The sequence below is a fragment of the Podarcis liolepis genome (assembly GCF_965112155.1).
Source record: "Podarcis liolepis genome assembly, chromosome: 1".
Classification (NCBI taxonomy): domain Eukaryota; kingdom Metazoa; phylum Chordata; class Lepidosauria; order Squamata; family Lacertidae; genus Podarcis; species Podarcis liolepis.
Window position 1 is genome coordinate 138,505,590 of NC_139554.1, and position 27,865 is coordinate 138,533,454.

General features: G+C 44.9%; 1 protein-coding gene across 2 annotated transcripts in view; it reads right to left on the bottom strand.

Moving 5' to 3' along the window:
• The window catches only part of CPS1 (carbamoyl-phosphate synthase 1), a 187,398-nt gene that overhangs the window by 48,618 nt on the left and 110,915 nt on the right, over positions 1 to 27,865 (bottom strand). For both annotated transcript variants that reach the window (XM_083471970.1, XM_083471969.1), the window contains exon 22: positions 5,351 to 5,492. In XM_083471970.1, coding sequence (XP_083328096.1) covers positions 5,351 to 5,492 — 142 coding nt within the window. The remainder of the gene's footprint in view (positions 1 to 5,350; positions 5,493 to 27,865) is intronic.

A 27,865-nucleotide genomic window follows, 5' to 3' on the forward strand; every position in this document is an offset into this window, starting at 1 on the left:
CTCAGTGAGTCTCCAGGCTCACTGCTTTCTCTCTCCTCCCTGCTCAAGTACTTATATAGACAATACACCAGCAATCAGCCATTGAGCATTATTCATCTTACTTTTTAATCCCATATAGAGGGATCTGGTTCGCCGGTTCGCCAGAAGCGGCTTAGTCCTGCTGGCCACATGACCCGGAAGCTGTACGTCGGCTCCCTCGGTCAATAAAGCAAGATGAGCACCACAACCCCAGAGTCGGCCACGACAGGAACCCCCTTGGGGCCTGTCCCAAGGTTGGGGCCCCCTTTACCCTTTAGGGATATGGAATGTATTTTCCAACTGCCAACCCTTATGTCACCAAAATGACACCATCCACACACAAGCAGCCTCCAGGGACCCCAAAGATAGCTAAAGAATAAAATATCCTAAGGAGCGGAACCCAAAGGAGGGGAAATAGCCCAAAGGAGACCAAGCATGCTCATCTGGCACAAAAAGTTGAATGACCGTTGGGGAGGCAGAAACAGAAGCATGGGACCTCATGAAGGGGGCACGCCTGACAGGCTGGACCCCTGGACAGGAGCACAACCATACTGCAACACTTGATTGTAGCTTCCACGTGTTAGTTTTTAAAGCTGCTATATTGCATTTTGCAACTAACTACTTGTCATCATGACTGGGATTGTTGGTTATTTAGTTCACTGTGGCAGTGGTATTCACAGGGGCAGGATCTCACACAACTAGTTTCGCAGAGCCAGGAAATCTTTTTGCTTGTAGTTCTCAAACAGTAACCACACATTTCACACAGAAATTTGCTTTAAAAACTAAGGGGACTTTCAAAAGCTGTTTGTAATACAACATGGAAGAGTGACTAGTGGGGTGCCACAGGGTTCTGTCTTGGGCCCGGTCTTATTCAACATCTTTATCAACGACTTGGATGATGGACTCAAGGGCATCCTGATCAAATTTGCAGATGACACCAAACTGGGAGGGGTGGCTAACACCCCAGAGGACAGGATCACACTTCAAAACGACCTTGACAGATTAGAGAACTGGGCAAAAGCAAACAAGATGAATTTTAACAGGGAGAAATGTAAAGTATTGCACTTGGGCAAAAAAAATGAGAGGCACAAATACAAGATGGGTGACACCTGGCTTGAGAGCAGTACATGTGAAAAGGATCTAGGAGTCTTGGTTGACCACAAACTTGACATGAGCCAACAGTGTGACGCGGCAGCTAAAAAAGCCAATGCAATTCTGGGCTGCATCAATAGGAGTATAGCATCTAGATCAAGGGAAGTAATAGTGCCACTGTATTCTGCTCTGGTCAGACCACACCTGGAGTACTGTGTCCAGTTCTGGGCACCACAATTCAAGAAGGACACTGACAAACTGGAACGTGTCCAGAGGAGGGCAACCAAAATGGTCAAAGGCCTGGAAACGATGCCTTATGAGGAACGGCTAAGGGAGCTGGGCATGTTTAGCCTGGAGAAGAGGAGGTTAAGGGGTGATATGATAGCCATGTTCAAATATATAAAAGGATGTCACATAGAGGAGGGAGAAAGGTTGTTTTCTGCTGCTCCAGAGAAGCGGACACGGAGCAATGGATCCAAACTACAAGAAAGAAGTTTCCACCTAAACATTAGGAAGAACTTCCTGACAGTAAGAGCTGTTCGACAGTGGAATTTGCTGCCAAGGAGTGTGGTGGAGTCTCCTACTTTGGAGGTCTTTAAGCAGAGGCTTGACAACCATATGTCAGGAGTGCTCTGATGGTGTTTCCTGCTTGGCAGGGGGTTGGACTCGATGGCCCTTGTGGTCTCTTCCAACTCTATGATTCTATGATTCTATGATTCTATGGAGGTCTGATGTCCAAAGTCGAAAATCCACCTGGGCATAGCCAGGTCCTTGGAAGCACCTAAGTACGGCCTAAAATAACCATTATGCAGCTTCCAAGAGCCGGTGAGCTTTGGGCCACATGCAGTCTAATTCTATCCATATTTACTCTGCAGTTCCATGGCTCGCAGCTGTTGCTCCCTGAATTAGTTTGGGCTGTTAGCCCCACACTGTAGGCAATATCTGACCAAGCAAACCCCTTCTTACCTACTCTAGAGAGGGCAAAGCATAATTGAAGAGAAGAAGAAGAAGAGTTTGGATTTGATATCCCGCCTTTCACTCCCCTTCAGGAGTCTCAAAGCGGCTAACAATCTCCTTTCCCTTCCTCCCCCACAACAAACACTCTGTGAGGTGAGTGGGGCTGAGAGACTTCACAGAAGTGTGACTGGCCCAAGGTCACCCAGCAGCTGCATGTGGAGGAGCGGAGACGCGAACCCGGTTACCCAGATTACGTGACTACCGCTCTTAACCACTACACCACACTGGCAGGTCCTTGTAAAACCACTGTACCAAGGGAGGCAGAGAGGGGACGCGGGTGGTGCTGTGGGTAAAACCTCAGTGCCTAGGACTTGCCGATCGTATGGTCAGCAGTTCGAATCCCCGCGGCGGGGTGAGCTCCAGTCTTTCAGTCCCAGCTCCTGCCCACCTAGCAGTTTGAAAGCACCCCTAAGTGCAAGTAGATAAATATGTACCGCTTTATAGCGAGAAGGTAAATGGTGTTTCTGTGTGCTGCGCTGGTGTGGCTCGCCAGATGCAGCTTGTCACGCTGGCCACGTGACCCGGAGGTGTCTCCGGACAGCGCTGGCTCCCGGCCTCTTAAGTGAGATGGGCGCACAACCCTAGAGTCGGACATGACTGGCCCGTAAGGGCAGGGGTACCTTTACCTTTACATTTAAGGGAGGCAGAGAGGCAGTCCCTCATATCAGCAGCATGGGAAGCCTGTGTCTAAGAAGAGTGAACCCTTTTCTGTCACAAGCAGAATCACTTTATGAAGGATAGATTTCCACTGGTCATTCAACTAAAGGACAGGTGGCAGTCATGCATTCTGCCAAGGCAAAGCAGCACAAAATTGACACACCTGCCTAAACTAGTTCAGAATGCATTAAGAAAGCCAGGAGAAAGGGGATATAAACTTGGACAACAGCGATTTAGGGTGCAAAGGGCTCTTCAAGTAATTCAATGATCTTTTTAAATGAATCGGGGGTGAAGGTGGGGGACAGCTGGCAGAACGTTCATATCAATTTCCCTTAATCGAACACCAAAATGTGAAAATGACTATGGAACACCTATGGAAGCAATTGTGACATTGCCATGAATACCAGATGAACGTATTATGCTCAGCGCTATCACAATGAATACCAAATGAACTTGCAATGATGGGACACTTAAAATAAAGTATTATCCTATAAAAATTTATTGCAGGGAGACAAAAGGAGCCACACGTTTCACGGTCACACAGCACAAAGGGTCAACACCAACTGTTTCCAACCTTCTATATTTTCCTGCTTGAAACCAAAGCAAAGGCAGGTGGTTTAATCCAATGCAAGTTGGAGAAGGAAGGCTCACTCGCACAACTTCCCAAGGATGTTGAGTGTGGATGAGGGTGGAAATACAGCAATGAGTTTCTGCTATGTATGTTATGCTAGCATTAACTCTTAACAATTTGGGAGGAATAAAATGAGAAACTTACATCTAAGAAACTTAAAGCATTTCTCTTGGTGAAGTCAAACTTCTGCGGCTGCTGTGGCTGCAGAGACTGGTAGCTCGTAACTGCTGCCTCCTGCACTATTTAGCAGCACTGAAGCGACTTCCCGGGGCTCAAGTGTTGCCTTGCCTACGCCAAAGAAATACCACTGCATCCCTGGCCGCTAAACAAAGAGAGCCCACTGTTTCCTCAAAGTGCAAAGCTGCCCTCCAGCTAACTGGGGAATGGGGTGTGTGTGAAACTTTTCTGCTGCGGCAGGGTCAGCTTCAAAAACTCCCAGTCAGAGCCAAAGTGGACAAAGTCACAGAAGTAACCTGCAGCCTCAACATTCATAGGCAGGCATTGCTAGGCACTTACATTGTGGTTTAGATCCCAGCTGGTCATCTGCCAAAGATTCTTTAGTTTTGATTCTCGCATTGCAGGGGACTGCATATTAGGTGACCCTCAGGGTCCCTTCCAACTCTGCAATTCTATGATGCAGTGGTGCTATGAATTAAGACCAAGGAATTTCTCTTGTGGTCTCAGAAAAACCACTGCCCCTTGTTCATATCTACCTCATAGGAAGGATGTAAGCCAGGCATGCCCAAACCTGGCCCTCCAGATGTTTTGGGACTACAACTCCCATCATCCCTAGCTAAGAGGACCAGTGGTCAGGGATGATGGGAACTGTAGTCCCAAAACATCTGGAGGGCCAAGTTTGGCCATGCCTGATGTAAGCTTAAACTTCCACCCAAGAGACCTAATTCCCCCAAACCACGCCCACCTGCCTCACACCTGATGTCAGATGTGGGACAGGTGAAGATATGGCTGCAAAGGAACAAAGGCACTGCCTAATGTTCCTCAGCAAGAAGGGCTCCCCCTCAGCACATATCAACTGACCAGTGCTGAAAGGGTCCACCAGTCAGAGGTGGCCTGTGGGGTGAGGAGAAGAAAAGATCTGGACAGCTAGCTAGACCCAGTTCACCTCCCTGCTCTGTTATGAATTCTGCAGGTGCCGCCATAGACAGGCAAGAAATAAAATAGCTGTGTTAATAGGCAAAGACATGGAGGTGCTGGAGCCTCAGGGCCCCTTCCACCAATGCCTGCCGACTGCTTCTCCAAACCCTCAGACAAAATGAACACATGAGAGAGAACTATGGTAAGCATAAACAACTAGTGGAAAAGGTAACCATTGATTCTATAGCCTCAAATTTTCCTTGCTTGTCTCCAAGGAAGTCATCAGGATTCTCCACAGTCACAACTAACATGGGACTACTTTTCCAAGTGATGAGCAGTTTGTGTAGTCAGGATCTCAGTTTCTCATCTGTAGAATGGAAACAATGTTGCCTCCCTATCTCAAAAGATTAATTTCCACAATGATGAAGCAGATGTGTGTGTAATTATACTAGGGATGCTTCCATGATTATGAAACAGCTGTGTCAGTAATTATACTAGGGATGCTTGAGGAATTTGATTTCTGTGAATTTTGATGCAAACGGAGCTCTTTTGCCCCTCCCAGATTAACATGCCTTTGGAATACAGCTATGCTGGGGATCCTATGCTTTTCAAAAGTTTGTGACGCAGCTAAAAATAAATGATAATCCAAAGATAAATTTTAAAGTGCTAAAACACATTTAGAAAAGCATACAGAATATGTGTTTAAATACAAATTTCCACATGAACCTTTTAGAGAAATCACCTTTATGCAGCAACATGGTGAAATGGACTTATAAATGACCACCTGTGAAACTGACACAAACCCAGAGACAGACTGAACTCTTGATTCGCAAGTTATACCTGTTTCACCCAAGGTGTGACGTTCTTCCTGAGTCTCAGGTCCCTGCTCTGCGCTTCAGTCACTCCAAGACATTTCCCAATCTGCTTATCTGAGAAGCCGATCTGCTTTGCTCTCCTCAGGCTCTCCTCTGGAATCGATTCACTAGGATGAACACAAAAAGAATTGTTACGAATACCACATATTTCATGTTCTTGAGTGTTGTCTGCATTTAAAGAGGCGGCAGGTTGGAGAGGGACGAAAGTACTCAGTGCTAGTACACAGTTTGAATGTTAAGTGTAGGAACCCAAATTTCAAACCCCACATTTACCTATAAATCCCCTGGGGTAGCAGGAGGCAAGGACCTCTTAGTAATACAACTCTGGCTCCCCATAAACTATTGTGAATTTAAAGTACTCCATGAAAGTGTGGAATCCAAAATAAAAATAAAAATACTTGGCTGGTAATAATGGACTTACCTGGCACCAAAATCGCAAACATTTGTCTTTTGAGGTCAAATCTGACATTCAGCCTTGCCAACAGACCCATCAAAACTCCCCAGCTACTTGCCACAAACACTTAATTGTCACAGAGAGTCATTAGATTGCAATGTTATACTCTCCACAGAGAGTACACAGAGATTATAATTACCACTCATGTTACCCTCCTGAAACATTTTCTTATTATTTATTAACAATATAAACAAACTTTGTAAAATAATAAAGAAAAACATTCATAAAACATCACAACATACAAAAATCCAATTCATATATACATAAAGCAAGAGTACAAACACTATATTTACCTAGCAGCTTCAAAACACCCCTGACATCTTTAACTATGCATGACTTTGACCCAGCTATGTCCTCTGAGATGGTTGAATCTATTCCAATACTAGCAAAACTTATCCATTATCCTAGTATTTTCCATATTTCCCCCCCTCATCCCCAACATGCATCATCTTCCAGACACATGGAAAGAGGTTCTCTCTGCAGCAACCTTCACTGCATGGCTGTGTCCACCTTCAGACACCACCCATTTGGGCATGGTTGCCAAACACCTGCAGCTGCTCCCATACAGCTCCTGATGACATGCGCAAGCTCTGTGTGGTCATGTGACACACTACATGCCTGCCCCATCAGGTTATGTATGAAGTGGGCTTGTGTGTGAACTACACAAGTATTTTGCTGAAGAAGCATATTGTGCCAGGCAAAGCCCCCATCGTCTTGGTGCCTATGAAAGTTTCAACCTCCAGTTAGCCCACTGCCATTTTAAATTTCCCAACACAAACCATGCACAGCTGTGCGGCTGGCTGTATAAACCCACAAGAGTCAGTGTGTCACTGTCAGTAAGCTAAGGGCTTGGATGTGAAAGATGGATATGAACGAGTTCAGTGCTAACTTGTGAAATACATTAGATACATACTTGTGAAATGTATTAGAAGTGCTTAATTCTGGCTGAATTGCGCTTTACTTCTCTCCCCCCCCCCCACACCTCCATCAATCACCCCCACCTTTTCAGAATGGAGGGTTTTTGTTATTTAACCTTCTATTTGGGCTTGTTACAAAGATTTAAAGCTTAAGGCCAATTCTCCACTAAAATGTGCATACAAATAGGTGGCATTCCCACACTGAACACAGCCTCAGGTTGCAACCTGTTGGTGGACCAATGACTAGAAGCTGTTACTCTCTATAGTTACTTCCAAATGCAAGCAACAGGTGCAAATACTTGGAACGGTTCCTATTATATTTTTTTCCACTTTGCCTTGTCAATCTAAATTTTGGTCTCTCTTCTCATCAGCTTGCTGCCTTGCCATCTTTGGCCTTCTGCTGAACTAAGTGCTTTCCTCCAGCTCCCCTTATGCATTTTTCATCTCCTCAGTTCCTGTTTCTCCTGTGCAAACCACACACCACACATACCTATTTCTTCTATGGCCTCTACCCATCACTCTGATAAACCTTCTGCCTCTGTTCAGTTTATTGGCAGCTCAGCTTTCGTGAAACCACAACAAGCCCCCACCCCTCTGCAGCACAAACACAAACTGCTTTTGGATCTCATGGTTAAGAGCATTATTGGTTAGCTTGCCTAATGCATCAATATCTTTATGTGTAAGCAAGCACGGCTCTGGAAGGAGAATTTGTCAAAACACTGTTTTCTGAAAAAGGACCTTTGAATTTATTATGCTACAAGGAGAAGAAAAGCTCCCTTGGTCAGGCCAAAGTTCCATGCAGCCCAGAATCCCACAGAGGCCAACCAAATACCTCCAAGAAGCATATTCCTTGCACACTGGAGTGGGAATGAAAATGTCAGGGAACGTTTTTAAAATGGCACTATAGGGAAATTTGCCAAATGAAACAAAGGGGTGCCAAAGTGCCTGCAGGAGATGCTCAGGCCAACCTTAGGCAATCTGGAATGGCTGGACTTTAATGAACCAAGTCAGAAGGTTGGAAAATGAAGGCTAGGAGTTCCTTGCTCTGGGCATCCAGAAGTTCCTTTGTAAAAGCATCAAAGGGCTACTGGAAGTCTATGAATATACTATGATAAAACCAGTGTTGGTCCTGGTTAACCTTGATCTTGGGAGGCTACTTGCACTTCTTAGAGAGTGTCTTGGAATATTAGGTGCAACAGAATGGAGATGCGGTTGCTACAAATGGAGTTTAGTTGAAGAGAGTGTGGTTGTTGAATGTGGGGCTGTACCATTTCAGGCTGCAGCTGAAATGTAAGGAACTGCCTGCCTGGAGTAAATGAGCATCTTCAAGAAAAAGGTTTTGCACAGCCCCTGAAAATTAGCACCCCAAGGTTCTCCTTTTTCCTGAGATGCTAGTTTTCTGGAGGCAGTTTAAAAAAAAATAATAATAATATGTGGGGATATATTCAAATCCCTTCTCCTGCCGTTTGACATGCAGCAGCCCTGGGAACAGCCCCAGATATTGTTTATCTGAACAAGCTTTAAGAGGAGCACTTGAAGGAGCCTGGAAAAGAGAAGACTGAGAAGAAATAGGACAGCCGTCTTCAAATACCTTAAGGGCTGTCACATGAAAACATGCTTCGCCCGCTCCTCCTACTCTGGAGGGTAGGACTCCAACCAATGACTTCAAGCTACAAAAAAGGAGATTCCGACTCAACCTGCGGAAAAAGCTTTCTGGCAGTAAGTGTCGTTCAGCAGTGGAAGAGACCCCCATGAGAAGCGGTGGCCTCTCCTTCCTTGGAGGTTTCTAAGCAGAGGCTGGAGGGTCACCTGTCCTGGATGCTTGAGCTGAGATTCCGGCCTTGAAAGGGGGGTGGATGACACTTGGAAAGATTCTATGATTCTAAGTGAATGGTTATTTGCCCAACTCTTTCTTGTGCTCTCACACACTAAAATGAAGTGTACAGTTAAAATAACATATTAAATTTGCTTGTTAGACAGTAAGTAGCTACAAAAAAGAAGACAAAGGGAAAGAAGGTAGGAATAAAAAATTAAACTGAATATAGTTTAGAGCAGAGATGGGGAACCTTTTTTGTCTGAAGTCTGCCTTCCAGCAGAGGAGGAGACCAGACCAGACCAGGGTAAACCTTCATCAAGCACGTTGTATCTACAGAGTTAAGGAAACACCTATAATGAATAAGAAAAGTCTCCTATTTGATGATTACAAATTATACTTGCCACTGTATACTATGCTCTATCCTTGAAGCACAGGGCAAGTAAAAAAGGACAGAATTCTTAAAATGATTAAAGAAGCAGGAAACCAGCTGGGAAGCAGTTGGATCATTGCATGTCAAGGAAGTGAAAGGTGTGCTGTAAGAGTATAAAGAAATTGCAGAGAAGTGCCTGTCTTTTCAGCAGAAGACAGAGCGCAGGCAGCTGTGCCTCAGCTGGCATTTTCAGGAAGGGGGGGGCGGAGGAACTAAGGCAAACAGTGGTGGTAAGAGATTAAGAGTCCAGCTGGCATTGATCAGGGAGTGCTTAAAGATCCCACATGTGAAATTGCTGATCTTCTATCAAAAATATTTAACTTCTACCAGGGGGTTGGAAACTGGCCAATATAATGCCAATTTTTAAAATGTGCCATCTGGTGGAAACCAGGAAATGGTAGGCCACAGAGTGTAATGTCTGTCCCAGGTAAACTGGTAGAAAGTATTACAAAAGGCAAAATTATTAAGGACAAATCTTGCTGAGAAAGAATCAATATGGCTTCCAGAAAAGTAAGCTCTGCCTCACTAACCTTTCAGAGTTCTTTGGAGTGTCAATGGGCAAGAGGATGGGGTCACCAAACTGGACTATGACTACATTAAAAATAGCAAACTTCACCAAGAAACCAACTCCTCGAGGCATCATTTATCTGGACTTTGAATAGCTTTGGATAAAGTCTTGCATCTCTTACAGATCACTAACTGGTTAAAAGAACAGGAAACAGACTACATATAAATAAATGATTTATTTGGTTTATTTGCAGAACAAAACTTTCTTGTCTCCCCTACAACCTTACTCATGCCCTCAAAATCTGCTCCAGAGGGTGGCACCCCAGCAGGAAGATGAGACAGGGAAGCACTATCACATGAGTGGAGCTTTGCTTGCAGAGCACTGAATACAACCAGTGCTGTTTTTCTAGAAAAATAGATGTTGAAATTCACCATGAACACCACTGCCTCGTATAATGGAAATGGTGCCCACCAGAGAGGGGCTGGAACTGAGTCCTAACCTGCACCACCTAAAATGCCTTAGTTCAACATTCACAGAGTTTCCATGAAAGCTGACTTCTATGCTCTTACCCTCATCTCAGACATGTCTATGACAAATGTACTTTGGGGCATGTCTTTCACAGAGTTTGAAACTCCCATTGTTCTAGGCGCATTTTGCAACCAGGAATTTCATTAATGCGAGCAGTTTCTGAGCTCTGGGCACAATACTGTGCCAAAAATATCAGATTAAAACTGCTACTGCTGGAATGAAAGAAGGACCTTTTCTGCCTCCCCACTTCCAGCCGCTCTCTGAAGACTGGAGAAGAGACCCTCTGAAGAATATTAGGGAGGGGGGCAGGGAAAGTATGGCTTTGTTTTTTGCAGTCTACATGAGGACTAGACCATGTGAAAAATGAACATAAGATTTTAGCTGCAGTTCCTTCATTTTCAGCTTTGTATATAAAAAGCATGCCTAGACACTCCGTTGCAGCACCACCTAGTGTTAAGGTGCCATTTAGCTCCTAGCTTTCGTATCTCAGTTTCTAACACTGGTCTTTCATAACAGTCAAGGTGGTATTATTGCATCTGTTTTTGCCATTGGGAAACGAGGCATAAGCTGCCCTATGCGGAGTCAAATCATTTGTCCATCTCTCACTCAGAATTGCCTATGGGCAATGACTCTCCGGGATCTCAGGCAAGTGGTCTTTTCATACCCTGCTTCCTGTAGTATCCACATCCATTACCTCAATATCACGTTCACTATTCTTTAAAGCACACTGTCCAACACTTCCTTAAGAGGTAATGATAAAGAACCCCTGGATGGTTAAATCCAGTCAAAGGTGACTCTGGGGTTGCAGCGCTCATCTTGCTTACAGGCCGAGGGAGCCAACATTGGTCCACAGACAGCTTTCTGGGTCATATGGCCAGCAGGACTAAACCGATTCAGGTTCAATGGGACACCGTGATGGAAACCAGAGCACACGGAAACACCGTTTACCTTCCCGCCACAGTGGTACCTATTTATCCACTTGCACTGGTGTGCTTTTGAACTGCCAAGTTAGCAGGAGCTGGGGCAGAGCAACGGGAGCTCACCCCGTCACAGAGATTTGAACTGCCGACCTTCCAATCGGCAAGCCCAAGAGGTTCAGTGGTTTAGACCATAGCGCCACCTACATGTTGGAAAAAAGCAGCAATGCAAAAGCCAGCTGCAGGTGGCTGGAATGCAAAACAGGATGTTGTTGTCTGGAACTGTACTGTTGGGAAAAAGGGGCAGTCTATTCTCTGTACTGAGCACCGGATGTTAGCTCAGAGTGTCATCTGACCTGTACTGGAAGTACAGGGGCGGAGTTGTGACTCTACTGCTGGAGTCTGGAGAGTGCAGTCACGTTTCTCTGTACTGCTGAAATGACAGGAATAAAGACATGTAAATAGGACTCCTGTCTGTCTATTTTCCCCTCCCTGGGGGAATGCAGGGAGGAGAGAGGATGGTGTGTTCTTCTCACGTCTGAGGAGGATCGCCGATTTATGGCCTTGCCTGAATCCTGCCGGGAGACACAGACGGGAAGGTCAACAAGTATCTCAGTCGGTTGCCCGGGGGAAGCCAGTTACTTCTGACTGCGAGCTGAGATACTGACATATGGCAGCATTCGGTGGTTGCGATTCATCGAACATCTGCATGAGAGGCTGGTGGATCGTCCTCCTCTGCTCCAAGGGAGGAGATAACGTCTGAGAGCAGCCAGAAGCTGAACAGACGGCTGGACACCGAGAGGAGGTGTTTTTCCAAGCAACGGGAGCCCCAAGGTATGCTGCATTTTCGGGCTAAAAGTGTGAATGCGGATTGATTCATTCTCTGGTTCACGGAAGCTGCGTTTTTGAAAAAAGACAGCTCCGAGAGAAGAGGCCTGCAGCTTGGAAGCTCAGCCTGCATTCCAGGAATTCTTGTGGTTGATAAGCTTTCCTGTTCAAAGATTGGTATGCACAGTTGCTAAGCAATGCCCATCAGAGACGTGGAAATTTACTGACTGTGCTGAGAGAGCCTGGGAAGAGAAGATTTTGTTTTGGCTATCTTCGTTGCTGTGCAAGGACTGAGAAACTGCTTGCAGTTTGCCTGCCAGAAAAGGCAGAAAACAACCCAGCAAAGGCTATTGGATTTTAGCAAGGCTGGAAAGTGAGAGTTAAGGCTTGGATTCAAAATGGATGCCAAGAAGGGGGGAGCCCTGCCTTATCCATCTCCCCTGACTAATGACAATTATTCATCTTGGTCTGTAAAGATGAAGGCCCTGCTGCAGAATGAGAGGCTCTTTGGGGTGATTGAGAACCCCATCCCTGCAGCACCACCCCGAGGTTGGGAATCACAGAATGTAAAGGCCAGGACAGCTATAATTATGTGTGTCTCAGATGACCAATTGGTGCATATTCAGCATTTAGAATATGCGCAAGAGATTTGGGAAACGCTATGTAGAACACATCAGAGGGATGCTGGTTCTTCAGCGTTGCTGTATTTTGAGAAGTTGACCAATCTGAGGCTTGCGCCTGATGGAGATGTTCAAGCGCACCTGACAGAGATGAAATTTCTGCGCCAACAGATGGTGGAACGCAATTTCCGTCTACAGGAGGAAGTGTTTTGCTTCATGATGATAAACAGCCTTAATCTGACTTACAAAACTGTTGCCAGTCAGCTTGGTTCCCTACCGGCCCAGCATCTCACCGCGGAGAGGGTGTGTGCCGTCGTTCTGAATGAACACGACCGACTTGCTGCACTGGAAGTGAAGGACAGGGGGAGGGAAGAACAGAGTTCAAATTTCCCCACTGCTGTTGCTACTGGAGAGAATGCTGTAGCATTGAGTACTGTCCGGTGTTACAATTGTGGACAGGCTGGGCATCTACAGCGGAACTGTAAGAAGCCACGCCAGTCAAAAGGAGCTAAGAGCAGCTCTGCGAAGCCTGAGGCGTCAGGCAAAAGCCATACAAAGTCTCAGGTGAAACCTGCAAAGGCTTTGAGGTCGAAAGGAACCACGGCAGATGTTGGGAACGTGTTTATAATCGACACTGGAGCGACGAAACACATGTGCCCACACAGAGAACTGTTTTCAACGTTTAAGAAGCAAAGCTTCGCTGTGCAGCAGGCCAACGGTCAGGAGCTGGAAGCGACCAGGATTGGGACTGTGTATCTTGAGAGTCTGAACTTGACTATAAACAATGTGTACCTGGTTCCAGAATTGCGGTTCAATCTGCTGAGTGTATCACAGATTGCAAAGAAAGGACTGAAACTGTCCTATGATGCTGAGAGCTGCAAGATCTTCAAAGATGGAGAACTGTATCTTACTGCCAGAGAGAAAGATGGACTGTATTTGTTGACTTTTGATCAAAGTGATTACATAAAATGTAATTCTTCTGATTCTAACATGATCTCTCTTGCAGGTGTGACCAACAAGGACACCAGGAAGGTGACCAAGAAGGTCGACAGGGCATTTCAGCGGGTGTATGCTGATGTGATTGGTCCTCTAGAACCATCTAGAGGCAATGCAAAATTTTACCTTGTGTGTGTGGATTGTTTCTCAAATTATGTTTGGGTTTTTATGATGGAGAAACCACAAGAAACCTTAGAAAGGTTTCAGGAGTTTTGTGACAAGGTTAAAAATGTGCATGATGCTAACATTGACTGTCTCTTCACAGATGAGAAGCCAATTTTTCTGTTACAGAAGTTTCAGGATGGAAAAGGGATAGACCACAAGGTTGCTGTTCGGCGGAAGCGTGGAACAGGGGGGTCTGTGTGAGGGTGAACAAAGAATTGCAAAAGGGGATGAATGCGCAATTGCTTAGTTCACATTTGCCACATGAATATTGGGCGGAGTCGTTAATATCCTATGTTCACACGTGGTTGAGAAAAGTCTCAAAAGAGTTGGGAAGTTCTCCTTTTGAGAAGCTGTTCCATAGAAAACCTTCTGTTGCCTATTTTAAGGTTTTCGGGTCTCAAGTGAGAACAGAAGCTCCAGGTGGAGTAAAGAATGCCAGAGGCATTTTTGTGGGATATGAAAAGGGTCTCTACAGAGTAATTTTGTCTGAATCTGGTCAGGTGATTCTCACAAAGTTTCTGGAGAGTGCTCCTGAACGGGAGCGGGTAATAGTACACACATTTCCCGCAGAGGACAATTCAGATGATGATGATGATGATTTCACAGATTACAGTGGTACTGATGATGACAGTGATAGCTCAAAGAGCTCAGTTGAAACAGTCATTGAGAGGAAGTCTTACACAATGGATAGACCTTCACAGGTGAAGGATGAACCACTGTTTGCCATTGGTACTGGTTCTCAACAAAGTCCAGAGGTTGAACCAGTGAGCAGAGAGGATCAGCACCTCATACGCAGGTCTGAGAGAGTTACAAAGGGTGTACCACCAAAGAGGTACTCAAAAGAGTTTGCTAACTTAGCCATTGCATGTGTTGCTATTGTTAACAACTCAAAACAGGTTGAAGCAGAGTCTAAGTCAGAGACAAAGAAACAACAGAGAGCTGCTAGCCAAGGTAATGCAGAAGCACTCATTCCTTGGAAACCAGACAACCAGAGAGGTACATTGGGGAAACCAGTGGTGGGGAGTTCCAAGGGTGGAACTGAAACAACAGGGGACTGTTATATGTATAACAACTGTTTGTTTTCTTCTCTGGGTCGTGTTTTGCCTATTGATGCTTTTGGGGGAGATTGTTGGAAAAAAGCAGCAATGCAAAAGCCAGCTGCAGGTGGCTGGAATGCAAAACAGGATGTTGTTGTCTGGAACTGTACTGTTGGGAAAAAGGGGCAGTCTATTCTCTGTACTGAGCACCGGATGTTAGCTCAGAGTGTCATCTGACCTGTACTGGAAGTACAGGGGCGGAGTTGTGACTCTACTGCTGGAGTCTGGAGAGTGCAGTCACGTTTCTCTGTACTGCTGAAATGACAGGAATAAAGACATGTAAATAGGACTCCTGTCTGTCTATTTTCCCCTCCCTGGGGGAATGCAGGGAGGAGAGAGGATGGTGTGTTCTTCTCACGTCTGAGGAGGATCGCCGATTTATGGCCTTGCCTGAATCCTGCCGGGAGACGCAGCCGGGAAGGTCAACAAGTATCTCAGTCGGTTGCCCGGGGGAGGCCAGTTACCTCTGACTGCGAGCTGAGATACTGACACTACATCCCTATTCCGTAAGAGGACCTTGATCCAACAAAAATGCCTACCAGAACCACCACAAGCACCCAGTCTCCCGCACACTCGCCACACAGATATGTGTCTGTCGGCAACAGCCCACACCCACCCTGGCTGCCTTTCAGGCCTTCTATAGACCAGATGCCCCAGACGTGTCCGCAGGCACACCTCAAAGTTCTTCCCAACAGTCCTGCACCAATGCTCAGGCTGGTAAAGCTGCCATGGAACTAGGGAGGCAGATGGACTCAGCCCCCCTGTCCCCATAGCCATCCTGCCTGGTTTGACATTCTCTTTTGCACTGGAGATGCCAGGGACTAGAATAATTTGTATCTACAGTGTGTGCTCCATGCACTGAGCTGCGGCCGTCTCAATCAATGCTCTTCAACAGGACGGGTCGACTTACTCAACCAACTGCTCAAAGTGGGAAGGGAAGGGAGATAGATTCTTCCTGTTCCAGTTTCACTGTGGTCTCACCCCCCCCCCCCCATTCTCTGGCCTCCTGAGTACCTTCTCTTAAATTTTATAAACACACACAAATACCCTTCAAGAAGCCTCATAAGGTTAAATTCACTTAATTCCAACCCGTAACTAAATTCAAAGCCCTGACATTCTAAGAGGCAGTGATTAACGTCTTTTATACAGTTCTACTCCCAATATTTGCCTGCACAAAATGACAGTTTGAAGTTTTCGAGCAGGAGAAAAATTGTCTTCCAGCTAGACAATCAACCTTTTTACGCACTGCCATAATCATTTAATGGTTAGGCAGTGCCGCTCACTTCCTAACAAAATGAAGTCTCTCGTGTTTTCCTGTTTATAAACAATATAAACTATTCCCCCTGTGCATTCCCTCCCTCCGTTTTCAGCTGCTTCTAGTGTTGATTTTTGTTGCTGTGGGGATTTTTTTCTTTTTTTGTTTAAAATTCTACCCTGTCATCTCTGAAACTCCATCCACTGACGCTTCTTTTTCAATAATAAATGATAAAAGGAAATGGAATAAATTCCCCTTAATGAGGAAATTTTCACCTGGCACAGAGGAACTGGGGAAATCTATTAACTGACTCAAGGAATGCCTGCAGCATCGCAATTACCCGGGGAGCCAGAACGCTTCAGTACGGTCCTCTCTTCCACTTGACTGGCTTTCATCTGATCTACTGGCTCGTGAGTAATACTAAACTAGCGTGTCTTTGGAAAGCACCCTCTCTAATCTACAACTGAGCAGTCTGCTAACTGAAGGGCTTTGCAAAGTTATTACCACGTAAGGGAGGAGGCGCTGGAGAAACAGGCACACCACCAGGTAGTCAAGTCCACGCCCCCCCTTTAGCAAATAGGAATGCAGCACCTCTAGGCCACTACAGGCACAAGCAAACACCCCAGAAGGTATATAATATGAAAGACGCTGCTTGGACATATGGGGCACCTGCTCTTCTCAGAGGGACGTATTTCACTGGTTGACGCTGCAGTTCAACAGCCATTCCCTCTCCTGCAGAATCCGTGCCAAACTATCATTCAGATTTGTTTGGGGAAGCCATGACAGCTGAACTGGTGCAACTGGAGGTGGTGGTACAGACAGGGCCCAAAGCAGGGGTGGGGGACTGTATTCAGCCTGAATACCCTTCTGGGACTTCTCCAGGGGCCACATATCCACCTCTGCCCTCTGTACAGGCAAGTAAGAAGCAACTGCACATTTGAGCCAGGCAAACTCACACAAGGAGGGGGTAAAGCAGGCAATGTCAGGGGTGTGGCCTGGGAGGGAGGGTGTCTTGGGGGTCAGATAGAGAGGCCCAGAAAACCACATTTGGCCCAGGGCTTGAGGTACCCCATCCCTAGCCTAAAGGATCTAGAACAGAGCCTACCTGTGGCACATGGATGCTGCCTCCTTCGGTACAATTCTGCCTGTCTACCTGACTCTTCCTGCTGCTCCTCCTGAGCTCCTTGGGTTCCAGTTAGGTGGAAGAGTAATAAATGTGAAGCAGGGAGTGTGAATGGAAAACGCAAAAAACTTCACTTGTGAGTGGAGCCCATCAGAGAACTGTCTTCCCTTGGGTTCAGGCAGGGCCTATCCACATCTACCTTTCCTCTTAAACCTCAATCAAAGCAAACGTTAATCTGCAGAAAACCCAAACTGATGTTTGCTCCAATTCCACTTTAAAGAGCAGGTTTTTGCAGGGAAAACTCAGGGCAAAAAAAATCAAAAAGCACTCAGACTTACAGCATTAAAGTGCTGACTTCTGCCTGGAAAGAGCAGGGCAAAAGGGAAGTGTGGATAAGCCCTAAGCGGTGTGATCTATTGACCCATATACAGTGGTACCTCAGGTTAAGTACTTAATTTGTTCCAGAGGTCCGTTCTTAACCTGAAACTCTTCTTAACCTGAAGCACCACTTTAGCTAATGGGGCCTCCCGCTGCTGCTGCGCCGCCGGAGCACGATTTCAGTTCTCATCCTGAAGCAAAGTTCTTAACCCGAGGTACTATTTCTGGGTTAGCGGAGTCTGTAACCTGAAGCGTCTATAACCCAAGGTACCACTGTAGTACCACTTCCTATACATACCTCTGAAATAGAACTTCCTTTTATCCCTTGAGTTACAAAACCTTGGGAAGGGGCCAAAAATTTGGTCAGTGTGGGAATATATGCATGATGACGTAATTTCAGGGCATATATATTAGGAGGCGGAGCAACATGGTTCCAGTATTACAAATGCTCTCAGGGTGTGGATGTAGAGACAAAAACCACAGAACAATGGCAGTTGGACTGAGGTTGCTCAATGCTTATCAGTCCAGTTTGATTTTTAAACTAGAATAGCTGACAGGAAAGGGGGGAGCAGGGGGGCGAGCATTCCCTCTCCTTTCTTCTTCCTGCCAAGTTTGCAATTTGGAGGTTCATGTTGGTTCACTCAATTGGTTCTGACGTTTCACAAGCTCTAGAATAAGCTGCAATTACAGTAATGAGACCGGGGCAAATATTGTTTGTCTCCTTGGCTCAAGGAGACAGGTTATAACTGCTTTCGTCTAGAGGAACCTCATTCAAAAGACGACTTGTCAGGATATGTCAGGACCCATTAAAATGGTGGGAGATGTAAACCAACAACAATCCTCACTCTCGTCTCTTTCAGCACAAATAGCTATAACTTCTTAGGTCTGGGTCACGCAAACATTTAAAGAACTTAAAATAATACATTGGAGCCAAACAGCACATAAATAAGGTGGAACTGGTGATTTGTGGTAGTAATATAAAGAACAGCAAATAAATATCTCACATTATGCTTCTGAGGGCATTTAATACTTGCTTTTTTTGCACTTCTGCGAAAATGTATTATGTTTGGACGCTTATAAAGTTCTCCCCAGCCGAAGTTCTCCCTAGATATTTGGGTCCCAAGTTACCTGATCTTATGTACCAAGTGGCACTTCTGAAATTTTCCCATTTTTAATTTCATATTTTGTTTAGATTACTGCACATGAACAGATTGCTAGTCTTCAGTCATGTCCTTTGTATCTTACAGGTTACTGATGCACCTGAATACCTGTGCAGATTGTGATGCAATCACATGATCAGAACAAGATCCTGTTTGAGCGGCATTTTCATCAATGTGTGCTTGTACATACAAGTAAACTTAGAAGGGGAAAATCTATGAACTGGAAACTGTACAGGAAACTGTACCTGGGCCAATTCTGAAAGGTATTTTTAAAATTCTCCTATTCGTGTGGCTAATGTGCATCTATAAAGTGCACACGGGAGTAGCACTACGGCTGGAGATCCCACCTGCATGCAACAGATGAGGTGTTGTTATTGTGGTGCCTTCCAAATGTTGGTAAACTCCAGCTCCCACTGGTCATGCAGGCTGGAGCTGATGGGAAGTAGAGTTCAACAAAATCTGTTGGGCACAATGTTTGCTATCCCTTCATTAAAGTACGTGCAAACTGTGTACGCTTGGCTACACAGTCAGTGGACCTGTCCCCCCCCCCCCAGGGTCCCTGACTGTGCATACAGAGTTTATGTGCACAGTTTATATGCAAACTGGTATATTCTAATAGTCTACCACATATGCATAGTTCAAAGTGGGGTCTGACACAAGGATCCCCAAACACACAAATGCATACACGAGAGAGAGGGGCAAATCTATTCAATATACACACAGAGGCTGTATCAACTGAGCTCAAGTTAAATTGGAAGGCAGGTGAAGTGGAGTACAGCCAAACTATGGAACAGCAATATAATTCAGCCCTAGTGTGAAGGGAGAACTCACATGCACCACACTTCCCAGTAAGATCTATGACCCATATCTGTAACTAGAGCTGGACGTCTTAACATGGGAACGATACATGGACTTCTTTTGCATGTTAATCCAGAAGTACAAGAAGAGGAAGCACATCAGCTGCATTTCCTTCATCTAAACCATGCAAAGACACCCTGAGAGGGATGAATATGGTTAATGAGGCAAAGCTATGCAAATGCCCCCACCTAGTTTTACAGTTCTGTTCCTGTACTGGAGAGCTGGGACCTACATGCAAGAAGGGGTTTCCAACACAACATTCTCTGTTTAGTTCAGGGGGAAGCAATTCCATGATATTACTTCACTCTTTATGGGAACCTGCTCTCCCTATGAGGCAGAATATGCACTAGTTTGGGGCAAAAATGCATTAAAAGGCTGCTTTTCTCAATGCCCTGCTTTCAGATACCGCAAGTTTCTGCAAAGGTACATAAATACCATGGCTTAGGGCTTGTCCGCATTTCACTTTTCCTGTGCCTAGAAAGCATGAGTCTGAGTGGTTTTCCATTTGTTCCAGCCACCTGAGAAACAGTTTCTACCCAAATGCATCTACCCAAATGCGATTTTGGTTTTAAACGCATTGTAAGGAGTCTCTATGGGAGCATATTGTATTTAAAAATGGGGTATCAGAGTTTTTAGGGGGCTAACCAGGTTGGGATAGCTGGGATAGCAGGCTTGTTGGTTTTTGAATGTCTTGTGCCGATTTTTCAATTTTGTTGTTCAGTATGGGACAATGACAATAAAGAGTATCGTACTGTATCGTATCATACCTTCCCCAGGAAAACTTGCTTTTTGCCACTGACTTGGAGCAAATGTCAATCCATAGAAAACCCGGTTAATGTTTGCCCCGATTCAGCAGTAAGGATCCAGTTTCCCTGGGGGAAAGCGGCATGACGAGCCCTGAATGCGTAATGTGCCCCTCTCGCTCTCGCAGGGATATTTCCCAATGTTCTAGAAGCTTTGTGCTTCTCATATTTATGGGGGGCTGTGCTGCCTGCATAGATCTGTATGCCTTTTGAAAAATGGAAGTGGCACATGGGAATCATGGCAGGTCTGTCACGTGTATGCAGAAGAGAAGCATCAAAAGACGCTGCAAGTGCTCACCCCCAAACAGCCTCCCAGGTTGACTGATTCAGTATCTAAATCTATATGTTGTGCACATTGCAATTAATTATCATATGGCATTTGGGTTTTAGACAATGACTCATAATTGACAAATATGGAGCTAATTTTAGTTAGGTAAATATCCTAATGTTGTGAGTTAGTGAAACATGATTAGCTATTATATTTTAAGACAACTGATGCTTTGGACAATCTTACTCATGCATAAAAATGTGATTTCCCCCCCTAAATTTAAATCAAAAAGCAACATGGGGAAATAGTATCTGAACAAAACCGAACATAAGGGAGTGTTTGTGCACCTGTGACTTTTACTAGGTTGAGATTTCACACACACACACACACACACACACACACACACACACACACACACACTGAGTGAGCAGGCCCACTGTAAAACCCTCTAACTCAGGTCCTTAAGTAATTCTTTCTTCCCATGTTTTCCTTTTCTTCAGATGAAATAAAAGAAAAAGGGTAATTCCTATTAGCTTGCAAACATGACCAAATTGCAGAGCAAAACCTTCAACAAGCATAATAAGCATCAGGGCCATGAGTAGCTGGGGGGGCTAGTTGGGGTTTTTGCCCAGGTGAAGCCTCCAGAGGGGCACCATGGAGGCTCCCAGCCTGCCGGGCTTCCCCCGGCCTTGGCCCCTCCTTGCAGCTCCAGAGTCTAAAAGCATCCTTTGGCAGCTCTAATCTCAGCGTTTGCCTCTTGGATCTCAAGCTGCTGAGCACCGGAGGCAGGGCTTGTCAACCTGGTCCCTCCCACCCACTATTGGGCGTTTCAGGATTCTAGGTGGGCGGTGGGGGGTTCTACGGTACAAGCTGATTCCTCCTTCCATTGAGCACTGGAGGGTGGTCAGGAAATTTTACCATCAAGAAAGATGCATTAGTGGGCAGTTGGTATAAAAAGGTTGACTACTCCTGACCGGAGGGATGCTTAATTTTCAAGGGGAAGCAGGAAAACCTGGAGAGGCAAAAGCAACAGTCCCCCTTCCCCTTTCCCTGTGTGTTGTTACAACTATCTGTGAGAGAGAAATCTGGGAGGACATTAATATTAATGAGATGCATGGGGGTGCCAAACTGAGCCTTTGACCTGGGTGCAAGAAAGTGCAGTTTTGCCCCTGATGAGAGCACGTCCTGTGCATTTCAGCCATTTCCACCCCTGGGGAGTTAATCTATACAGGAGTATTGGTCTCTCTGGATGAATCAGGCACATTAATAATAATAATAATAATAATAATAATAATAATAATAATAATAATAATAATAATATCTTTATTGTCATTAGTTCCCTATATGGAGATTTGGAGTTTATATCTTTTAAACTTTTCTTTTGCAAAGCACGTGTGACACTGAACAGAAAAGACAGTGGTCTGTTGATGATCCTTTGATCTTTCTTTCATTCCAGTCCACTGTTTTCAGCTTGCAAAGTCTCGATCTAAGGTTTTCCTTCCAGATCTTATATCTCTGCAAACTGAAGTCCTATTTCCAGAAAGCAAAAATCTATTTTCAAAGTACACCTTTGTGCTCTTTCAAGATATATGGGCACAAAGAATGCCCCCCCCTCAAAAAAAGCATTTCCCTCTATTTCCAGAAGCTAGTGTACAACAGAACTTTTGCTACAAACAAGATTGCTTGGACCTGCTTGGCCTTGACACTTGAAAGCATCAGGGCTTGAAAGGACCTGGCTAGAAAGTCTTGACAGAGTCAAGGAACGAGCTGGGCCACCAATCTTACTTCACAGTACAGTGGTACCTCTGGTTACGAACGGGATCCGTTCCAGAGCCCCATTCGCAACCTGAGCAGAACGCAACCCGCGTCGGCACATGTCGCTTCTGCACATGTGCGTGATATCATTTTGAGTGTCTGTGCATGCGTGAGTGGCGAAACCCGGAAGTAACCCTTTCCGGTACTACTGGGTCACCATGGGACACTACCTGAAAAGAATTAACCCGAAGCATCTTTAACCCGAGGTATGACTGTACAGTGGTGCCCCGCAAGACGAATGCTTCGCAAGACGGAAAACCCGCTAGACGAAAGGGTTTTCCGTTTTTGAGCTGCTTTGCAAGACGATTTTCCCTATGGGCTTGCTTTGCAAGATGAAAACGTCTTGCAAGTGTTCCGATTTTTTTCTGCTCCCCCCCCTTTTTCTAAGCCGCTAAGCCGCTAATAGCATTTTAGCCGCTAATCCGCTAAGCCTTTAATAGCTGCTAAGCCTTTAATAGCCGCTAAACCGCTAATAGCGCTAATCCGCTAATAGGGTTGCTTCGCAAGACGAAAAAGCCGCTAGACGAAGAGACTCGCGGAACGGATTAATTTCGTCTTGCGAGGCACCACTGTATCTAGATTTGAAAGCGTCACATTAGGGTTGAACAACAAATGAATAAGCAGTTCCAGAGCTTTTCAGCTCCACTCTTTGTTCAACTATTTTACAGCAAAGAAGGTAACAAAACTGCTCCAGGACTTCTGGCTGCTGGTGAGGGATGGTCCAGCATGACTGAATGGTCCCCCATATTTGTGTGTGTGTGGGGGGGTGTTTTATAAAACCTTCACTGGATATGGAAATCTAGCATGTCAGGGAAAAGATTTCTAACCTTAGCCTTCTCTCCAATGTGCTAGGCCTGTGCCATATGAAAGCCAGAGGGGCCATGCTAGGAATGAAGAAATGAAATTCCAAACCTGAGCAGCATAACCTCCACCGCACCCACATCAGGGGGTGAGGAGAGGGAAATGCCTCTTTGCCGTGGCAGCTCCCAGGCTGGCACCTCAAAGAGATTTGGAGCCGGCTCACTGCCATCACATGACCATGGAAGTGTAGAGTTAGAAAGAATCCTGAGGGTCATCTAGTCCATCCCTCTGCCAGCTCTGCCCCCTCCCCACCTCTAAAACACCCCAGTATAATTAATAATAAGAATAACCCAGCCCATTTCTGAGGTTGTTGCTGACTAGTGCTGGCCGGAATGCGGCCTGTCATTTGGGCAACAGATGTACCAGGGTGCTGCTCTCCTCACTGCTGCTGGAACTCCCCCCTTACTCCCCCCTTACCAAAGACTGCAGGGAGGGGGGTCTGCCTCCACCTCAGGGTTAGGACTGCCCTGCCTGAAATGAAGGGTTCCCTGCACTCCCGTAGTACATGGGAGAGTGACAGAGAAAACCCACCAGAGCTTAGAGCAGTTCTTGGGTTTTTTCCTCCGAACATTAGTGCAACCCTAATATATAACATATAACATGAGTTTGCTAAATGCAAAAATATAGAATGAACACAGAAACATCCTTGTTTTGTACCTCTCATATCTCTAGACTAACACAGCAAAATACCTATTTTTAAAAATACAACCGACAATTATTTTTCAATAAATGTTCGGCAAAGTGAAGAGATGAAGGAAGCGTGAATTAAAAGCAACGGCCTTGCCCTTGCGGTCCTCTGCCCCTCACCTGCACAGCACGGCCTGTGCAAAATCTCTCAGGAAAGCCGCCGTTTTAAATGGCTGGTCTCAGTTGTTTACCTGGAGATGGATTTTGTGTCACCTCTGCCACCTCCCGCTCAAGTCCCTGGACACAGAGCAAATATATATCTGAAACACATTTGCAGGATCAGCTGTTTTTGCACCTTTGGAACCAAGAATGCTTTCCTCAGAAGAAGGAAAGCCCTCTACAAAACATTTCCTTTACAGGTTTGTTTGAAGTAGCCGGGAGGGGGGAGAGAGAGGATTCGAATATATTGATTAGTCAACCAGCCGACCGTAGAGTCTGACATTAAAGTGGTATTAACATGAGTGTGTTCTAGGAGCTGCTGGATAGCTGAACTCTATCCGTACCACTGAGTTCCTCCTATTCATAGCATTCCCCCTCCCAGCTACTTCAAATGGACTCATAAAGAAAAGGTTTTTACTGGGCTTCTCTTCCTGTAAGGGTGCACCATAGATTCTAAAACATACGTAACCATAATCTGAACAGTTCCCCTATTAATTTAATAACGTGTGGATGTGTTTTCCATTTGGTTGGGGCAAGACAAGTCACAGGAGGTACTTCACTATTGTTTGCCGCCTTACAATCATTTTTTTTTTCTACACTTCATTACAGTTTCCCCATGCATAAAAATATATTTTTTTATAAACCCTACCTCTTTTTTGCTGTTGTCACCATAACAGAAAATTCTCCGATTACTATAATTTATTTCACACCCTGAGACACGGCTACACTTTCCTATCGTTTCCATGATAACTGTATGAGAGTTTAATGATTTTGAGGCTGGAAGAATAATGGCACCAGCATAACTCTCTTATGTTCACAGGCTCCTGCAGGTATACCTTTTAGTCTTCCATTACTTCTAATCTTTGAGCAAAAGATTCCATAGCTAATGCAAACATAAAGAGGAGAAGGGCCATTCTTGACATGTCCTTCAGAAAAGGACAATTTCCTTCTTTATAAAGTGAGTTATAGGGAGGGTCTAAGAGTTCAGATTCACAAAGGGCTGTGGAAACATCAGCTACAAGCAGCTTGTACAGAAGCCGTACAAAGCCTTTTAACAAGAATTACAAGTACATTAAGTCTCCCCTCCATAAACCAATGGCAGCAACTAACCCCCTGCCATTGAGCAATCAGGATGATTTACAGGACAGTTAAGGAGAAGTAGAAAAAGCAGAGATGAAGTGAATAGTCCAATCACAGAAGCTATCTGTATCGGTGAAGCAAGAAATCTTTCTTTCCCTTGCCCCCTTTGTATTATTTGAATCCAGTAAATTACCAATCAGCAGTTGGTGGGCTCCATGTGAAATTTGCCCCTCTGCAGGGTACTGCCCTGGCTTCCACTATTGCCAAGCCAGAAGAAAAGGAAATGGAATTACCCAGCAGGCCATAGGGGCTGCGAAATGGTTATGGCTCTGGAGCCCGGGGGGGACGGGGGGACGACGACGACGACAATTACTCAGCAATATATCCATTATTAAACCCAGACGCCGATGGAGAATTGGGAATATGCACAAGGATTTGAAGATAATTTCTTTGGGGGCACATATCTAAGTGAACTGACCTAATTCACACCTAAAACACAGAATATGATTATCCTTTGGATTTTGCACTTCTCTGCATTGGGAAATACACATCTCAGATTTTAAAAATATCAAAATGAATAAAAAATAGTGCATTTTGGGATAAAATACAATCAGAAATGTGTGCATTGAGATAAAATGTGTACAAAAACATTGATACAAAAATTTATAAAGTCACAAATCAATGCAGAAATGACTTCTGACTGAACAAGTGTGAATTTGATCTGGACCAGAAATAGACTGATCTTTCCATCCCTAAATATACACTGGATCAGGGTTTCTCAAACTTGGGTCTCCAGCTGTTTTTGGACTACAATTCCCATCATCCCTGACCATTGGTCCTGGTATCTAGGGATGATGGGAGTTGTAGTGCAACAACAGCCGGAGACCCAAGTTTGGGAAACACTGAGCTAGATAGTGTAACCTTCCAACAGCTTGAAATGGAGAGTAAACTTTCTACCAGACCTTTAGTAAACTTTGGTAGGGCCTAACGGTGGAAAGATACAATTGCATTGAAAAACTTAGCCTTGGAAGAAGGCTGGATCTGGCCCAGGGAACACCAGCTGACCATCCTAATGTGTGAAGAGCTGCAGACGGTTAACTGAGAAAATATGGGTATATCATGGATATAGCAGAACTATGGATTGGTAATAATCACAGCATTTTCTTCTTCTAAATGTAATTCATTTCACAGGGTTTAATCACTCTCTAGTCTATTTATCTGTCTAACGGATCAAGCCAAATAAAGCATCTGCTTTTCAAAAGGATTATATGTTCCATCGGAACAATTCAAGGCTGAGCCTCTAGGCACTTTTATAATGCAAACAATTAATAATAATTGTAATGGAAGAGCCAGTTTGCAGCTAGCGGAGAAGCATGGCAAGCAGCTGGGAAGTTGCCAGCAAGCGCTTGGTCATATTTAAACATTGCTGAGGGATCTAAAGTGAAGCTTGTGTCACAGCGGGTTACTTTCAAGCTGGAAACAGTTTTACAGTGAAGGTAGAACAAAATCTACACAGGGGGCAGGGGGAGTGGAACGGTGACTGGAAACTGCAGGCTTCAGGGGGAGCATAAAAGTGCCAAATCCCATTTCTATCATGACATTAACTTTCCTCTGGCCGTCATTTAGAAGTGCTGCCTGATGTGGTATATAGGACTCTACCCTTAGTTGAAGTCACAATACATTATCATTTTCTATTAGTATATAAACTAGTGTGTAGTACCAAGATGGGGCCTGTTTCTGTCCTGACTTTCATTCCCTTGGCTCCCTAACATTCCCTCTGATATTAGTGCATGTTGTTTTTTTTATTAAAAAAAATATCTTTAGGACAGGGATATTAATCAATAAATATCCCTTGCATTCTGTGCTGAACACGCAGAGGACACACGCTGACTCAGTTCTCTGGAAACTACGGAAGGTGAATGTGTGCACCTTGGCTTCTCTCTCTCTTTCCTCGACCTTAAATTCAGCCCTCGCCATTTCCATGTTAGTTTGTGCACTTTTAAAAGAGTATGTTGAGATTCCTTCATTGCAGGAAGATGACCCTCAGGAGACCCTTCCAACTCTACATTTCTATGATTCCATGAATTCTATGATTCTGTGAACATTCATGGACAACTTGAGTACATTTAAAGAAATATGTGCATTTTGTGCTAACTATTTCCCCAAATAAAGTGCACTCTGTACCTCATTATCACCAATACAAGCATTATTCTGTGCACTTTTGCCTAACGCAGGCTCGTTCTCTTTTTGTAAGCGTTCTTTTGGTTGGAAGACTATGTCACAAAATTCAGAGATGTCCACATTTTGAAGGACACCAATGTTTCAGTTCACTTGGGAAACGTGAACCATGTAGGTTCACATTAAAAATGTGAATTGAACAGATTTCTGGCCCCATCCTCTACTAGCAAGACCTGAATCTCCCTGAAGTGGAAAACTGCAAGCTTGAAGAGAAGTTTTTCTCTCCAGTACGAAGGCCTTTCACCTAGAGAGGTCTTAGTAAGAACAATTGTTGTTTGAACTATGAAATGCGTAAAAGCACACGTTTTGGTATGTGCACGCACATGTGCGTCTGTTAAATCAGTGCCATGAGACACACGTGAAATACTATCACAACTCTTCCCTAACTTAGAGAGGGACAGATCAGCCTCATTTCCACTCCGTGCCAGCTTCACGTGCTTTCAAACGTAAATCAGTTCTGTCCAACCTTCTGCAGATTTTTTTTTAAAAAAACTGTTTGAAAAACTTGCACTGAAGTTG